This window comes from Limulus polyphemus, unplaced genomic scaffold (assembly GCF_000517525.1).
Source record: "Limulus polyphemus unplaced genomic scaffold, Limulus_polyphemus-2.1.2 Scaffold8479, whole genome shotgun sequence".
NCBI classification, from domain to species: Eukaryota; Metazoa; Arthropoda; class Merostomata; order Xiphosura; family Limulidae; genus Limulus; species Limulus polyphemus.
In genome coordinates, this window is record NW_013674089.1 from 1 (window position 1) to 6,017 (window position 6,017).

General features: G+C 31.8%; 1 protein-coding gene and 1 long non-coding RNA gene across 2 annotated transcripts in view; one reads left to right on the top strand and one right to left on the bottom strand.

Moving 5' to 3' along the window:
* The first annotated feature begins 144 nt into the window (after window positions 1–144).
* Window positions 145–1,019, top strand: LOC106475372. Its single transcript, XR_001291809.2, has 2 exons — window positions 145–208; window positions 567–1,019. It is a non-coding gene; the product is annotated as an uncharacterized LOC106475372 (long non-coding RNA).
* Window positions 1,020–3,508: 2,489 nt separating this feature from the next.
* The window catches only part of LOC106475370, a 14,625-nt gene continuing 12,116 nt past the window's right edge, over window positions 3,509–6,017 (bottom strand). Inside the window, exons 10-11 of the mRNA XM_022379497.1 lie at window positions 5,360–5,464; window positions 3,509–4,483 (exon numbers count right to left, since the gene is read on the bottom strand). Of these exons, the coding sequence (XP_022235205.1) occupies window positions 4,403–4,483; window positions 5,360–5,464 (186 nt within the window). The 3' untranslated portion in view covers window positions 3,509–4,402. The remainder of the gene's footprint in view (window positions 4,484–5,359; window positions 5,465–6,017) is intronic.

The following is a 6,017-nucleotide window of genomic DNA, read 5'->3' on the forward strand; positions in this document are numbered from 1 at the left end:
ACGGTATGGTAAGTAGAATGTGTTCGTTTCACTGAACTGTCGAAACAAGGATGGTATGGTAAGTAGAATGTGTTCGTTTCACTGAACTCTTGAAACAAGGACGGTATGGTAAGTAGAATGTGTTCGTTTCACTGAACTCTTGAAACAAGGACGGTATGGTAAGTAGAATGTGTTCGTTTCACTGAACTGTTGAAACAAGGACGGTATGGTAAGTAGAATGTGTTCGTTTCACTGAACTCTTGAAACAAGGACGGTATGGTAAGTAGAGTGTGTTCGTTTCACTGAACTCTTGTTCTACTTACCATACCGTCCTTGTTTCAACAGTTCAGTGAAACGAACACATTCTACCTTGTTTCAACAGTTCAGTGAAACGAACACAATTTTTTGGTTTGCATATAAAAGGACTTTACAGTTACATGACAATGTAAAAAATTTGAACTGTTGATAAGATTGCATTAACTTCAATATCTACACTGATATTAATGGATTACTTTAGCAAGTTTTCTGATGTGTAATTACAGTCATAGGTAGCAATTTTAGTGATTAAGTTAACTTAATATTTTTAGATCCTATGGCAATTGAAGAACAAGTAGCAGTCATCTACACTGGTGTTCGAGGCTACTTAGATAAACTTGATCCTTCTGCCATCAACAAGTTTGAAAAGGAATTCTTGCAACATATACGTGGCACCCAGAGGGACCTGCTTCACACAATAGCCACAGAAGGAATGATCAGTGAAGAGAGTGAACCAAGCTAAAGAAATTGGTTACAGACTTCTTACAAACCTTTCAGCCTTAAGAGAGAATTAAAGCAAGTAGTTAAGAAAGCACCATAAATCATTCTCAAAAAGTCAGTTATGTAGAGGGATCAATCCTTTAACAAGTCTGGTTGCTGTAGCTGTAATTAAAGTTAACCATGAATATTAAAGATAAACTTTCTGTGGGGTGAAGTGTTCAGGTTGAAAAACAAGCAATTTTGTCACACAAGTTTTTTTGAATTAAAGAACATTTTAAGTGCTAGAGTTTATACTTTCTTAAATACATGACATTTATAAGTGTACAACTTTAATACAAACTCAGATTGTTTTAGATGTAACACTTCAAAGATTAAAAAAAAACATTGAAGGTGAATTAATAGCCTATCAAACTATGAACTTTCATGACAAGCAAGCTTCTAAACCCAGGTATTAACTTTACTGAAAACAGCTTCTCTGTTGAAGTTGATAAGAATAAGCTGTTACGTAAATAAAGGTGAGTGAAAGACAACTAAAAACGTTCATGGTTCATCTCTTTACACTGTAACAAAATGTTTCAATATAACATAATATGTGGATCCTGCTGGTAGTTAATGGTAACTTGGGGGTTGTTAACCTATGAAAATATTCCTTCAAAGAGTAATTAACAGCTTCGTTAATTTCTCATTCAATAGCTTTATCGTTAACATTTTCCTGTAACGCACTCCTTATTTTCATAAACCATGAATAATAAAGCCTACAGTACAACATAGACTTGGTCCACTGAACTGACCCCATGTTAGAGAAGAAAGGTTGACTATAATTCAAAATTTACCATGTGTATGTACAAGTCTGTACAAGTTAAAACGATATTTGTAATCAAGATTGATAACCCTAACAAATCGGAGTGGAAGGTGATTTTCAGGTGAAGAAAGAAGATACATTTGTTCAATATGTAACTTGCATAACCCTTAGAACCTGGTTGAGGTACAATGAAAGCTACACTAGCTTCCATTCTGAGAACATCCAATTCATGTAACATTCTACACTGGTTGAGGTACAATGAAAGCTACACTAACTTCCACTCTGAGAACATCCAAGTTATGTAACATTCTACACTGGTTGAGGTACAATGAAAGCTACACTAACTTCCATTAGTATAGTTACAAATTACCAAAATAAAATTTCTTTGATCTGACAGCACCTCTAATAAGTGTTTTCAAATAAATCATCATCTATACCATAATTTTATTAATCTGTATACTGAGATAGGACAATATCAACTCATCTTGCATGTCTACTCCTATTAACAAACCATCCCAATACCTCAGAGTTTATGGTAAGTACCAATATTTCTACTACTCGTATCTGTACAATCAATAATGTGACCCTAACTTCTCAATAAAAGAAAGTACTATTAATATTAGCAACACACTATCATTCTTGTAGCCCTCCTCTGAACCCTTTCCAACAATTCAATGTCCAAGACTGAACTCCAAATGTGGTCTGTACAATTAGATTTTAACTTCTTAAGGTTATTCACATTACACTTACAATTTAAATTATAACCCAAATGAATTACTTTGCATTTATTATAATTAAAATCCATCTGTCATTCATTCACCTAACTCACTAAATGATCAAAATCCTTTTGTAGAGCAGCAACACCCAAGACTTTAATGTCATCAGCAAATTTAAGTAATTTATTTACCATTCCTTGGTGTGAATCGAAATGAGCAAAGGTCCTACTATTGGACCTTGAGGCCCCACTTTTGACACTAATCTTGATTGAATTCCATTTATAACAACCTATCTTCTACACCTACAGAGGAATTTTTTAACAAGTCTTTCACATGGAACCTTGTCAAATGCTTTCTAACAATCTAGATACATTACATGTTCACCTGTAACCTCTTCAAAGAATAAGGCATGATTTTCCTCTAGTGGAACCATGCTAGCTTATCAAAATTTTAAACTTTGTTGAATGATTTTGCAAAGCATCTTTTATTATCAATGATGTAAGAGTAATAGGTATATAAATACTGGGACAATTTTTATCTCCTCTTGAAAAGATGAGTAACATTAGCTTACTTCTATTCTTCTGGCACCCACCCACTATTCAAAGACTTGGAAAAATAGTAGTAAGTGGTTCACATATCAGGACCTAGGGTAAATATATATTATCTTGCCCCGGATCTTTACCATTCTTTATAAACTTCCCAATTATTTCTTAAGAAGCTTAGAATTAATGAGACCATCTTTTTTTCCTTCTATTGGCTGTTTATGACAAGGAATAGTGCATCAAAATTGAAGAAAAAGTACAATTTAATAACCCAGCCATTCTATGATCGTTAATTATGAGCCTTACTGTAAGCCTACAATACTCAATTACATTGTCTGACGTGTAATTGTATCCGTGTTATTGTAGGTAATATTGCACGACATTTCACGCCATACTGAACTGAAAGTTATTTTATTAAAAAAAATGAAAGCCATTGTTTTGCATTAAATATTTCTATTCTTTATACAAACCATTTTTTCAGTATTGTAAAAGAAACTATTCTGATATTTAATACAGAGTTTTGGTTTTCTGTCTTAAGTTCAGATGACGGTAGTCGATATATTAACAGTGTACCTTAGAATTTGAGACTATGCAAGTTAGGATTTTCTGCCTGTTAAGATTACAATGCTGATGTAAAAAAAGTGAAATTACAAGTTCTTTTGTGTTTTCAAAGTTATGAAAAAATCTTATTCAACTGATCAGAAAACCTGCTATAGTTCAAAAGTTTCAAACTTTACTGGAAACTTTCATACTACAAAACCTTAGAAAACCATATATTCTTGTTTGATGCTGGAATGAGAATTGGGTTACAAGTTTAACTAGAACTCAAACGTGATTTTCTGTAATAACTCTGCATTCTATACAACTTTTTACATTTTAGTAAACATTCTCTCAAACTGTATTTAATACTTGATCCCAACTTTGGAGCTAAAATAAGGCACAGTGGAAACACCTTTTAATTGAAGGTGAAAAATTTGGTACCTTTTCTACTCTTTAAGTAGGTGCACATTAATCATTTCTCATATCTTACCTAATATTTACTGTTCTCTTGATAATCTCATTTCAATCATCAAAAGTTACTTTGATTTATTCAACAGGAGACAGTTTCAATCTTTAAGTAAGGAAAACAATACAAATAATGAAGGATCACATCTAATTAGCTTTTTACGATTTTATACTAAATCAACTCGTCAGTAATCATGATCATCTCTTGTTGAGAGAGAGGAGTACGTAACTCTTCCAAATAGAAAATTCAGAACGCTTCTCAAGCTGGAGGCTTTGTCTTTTGTGAAAATAAAGAATTTGGTAAAAAGTGAAAAATTAATCATCACTGGAAAGGTATCTTTACAACAACAGTTCTGGTAAATAACATGTAGAATTTTTTGAAGACTGATGCGAGGTGATGAGTATAACAACTTTACACCGAAGACATTCGTAGTGATAAATATGTGATGCCGACTCACAGCATTCTACAACCACTAATGAACAAAGTTTGTCAATGACTGGATCTTTTTTGGCTTGTCTGGTGATTTGTTTCAGTATTAGCCTTTTCCTTTCTCTCTAAAGACTTGGTATTTACTGAACATCAGAAGCACCTTCTCTGCTGTCTAAAATGCACAATGATTAAATATCTTCTCTGCTTCTTCCAAAGAAACTCCTTGTTCCTGTGACAGTGCCTTAATGATTGCCTATTATGTTAAAAGGAAAAAAAGGCACATTAGGCATTAAATAAAGCAGGTGTTTACAAGATAAAGTTTAATGTGGTTATTATTTCAATATTGCAGACAAAGTATTTTCATTGTCATTTTAAGGTTGCAATGTCTTTTTTTAAGTGATTATTGTTAAATGTTTCAGTACATATAATACAATGCTTCAGGTATAAAAACAGTACCATATTATGGTGGAGCTGCAGCACCAGGACCATTGCAAAAAATAGTCTTAACAAAATTCAAAGTACTGTGCTTTTTAATTATCTTAGGCCTATGCCCTCTTGTTCCATCTTTGGTTTGTAAATTAAAACAATTATTTTAATATTCATTACATTCAAGAAAGAATAGAATTATCTTTAGTTAATTACTCCATTCTGTCATTATTGTAAGTATTATAATTATTACCATATTCTTCATCAGAATTCTTAGTAAAATATTTCATTGAATATTTTTGTTTATAATTCATTTTATAAACAGGATAATGAATTATTTTTAGTTGCCTCATTCTTTATGTATAAGTAGCATTAAAAACAATGACACACTTGTGAAAACAAAATTATAATGATCTTCAAGTTTTTGTTACTAAAATAACAAATGTAAATTTGTTTGCTTGATTTTTATGGTTTTTTTATAAAGGTACAGTACAGTAAGTCCATCATAATTTTTCAGCTCCAAGCACACTAGACACAGAAAATATATTTTAGTCCTAGTTGACATGAATAGTTTTAATAAAACAAAACAGTTGATTTAAGGCTGGCTCCACAACAATTATTTTGTTCTAAGTTAAGACATAACTAATAATGTTTGCTTTTAATTCATCCTCTGTATTTTTTACGAATTTTCCAAATACGTCACCTCGGGAACCCAAACTTCAAAGACGTAAGCCACAACGTCCAGTGACGTACCAGGTTCACAGCTGGTTTTAAAAAGTTGAATACAGTACTCGCACACTTTTTCTTGCTGTGGGATAAAGCACTACAAATGTTAACTATTTTCACTTATGAATCAATCGATTTCACAGAAATTTGTGTGCATATTTAATTTATAAATATATATATAAATCCTTTATTTAGAAGTGATCCAACATCACAATTTATTGATATAGAACTCTTGTTTAAATGAAATTCTACAGTTTCCCATTTTTTATCATTACATTTTAAAACTTTCAATACTACAATTTTTAGATATTTAATTGATTAATCAATGGATTTATTATTGTAACCAGATAATCTTATTAGCTCTGAGACACAAAGGTAAAGGATTTGAGAGAGAATATCCAAACATGACATTAAAAGTTACACTTTCTTTATACACAGAAATCAATATAATAAAAGTTAACAATTCTAAAGCTTTAAATAGAAAACTTTCACAAAACCATTTACTACATAACATGTTTAAACACTAGTACACTGTATCTATAGTTCAACCAGGACTAAAACAAGTGCTTTACACACTCATACACACAGTGGTGGGATTCAGCCGGTTCGTGCGAACCTGTTCTTAGAATTTAATG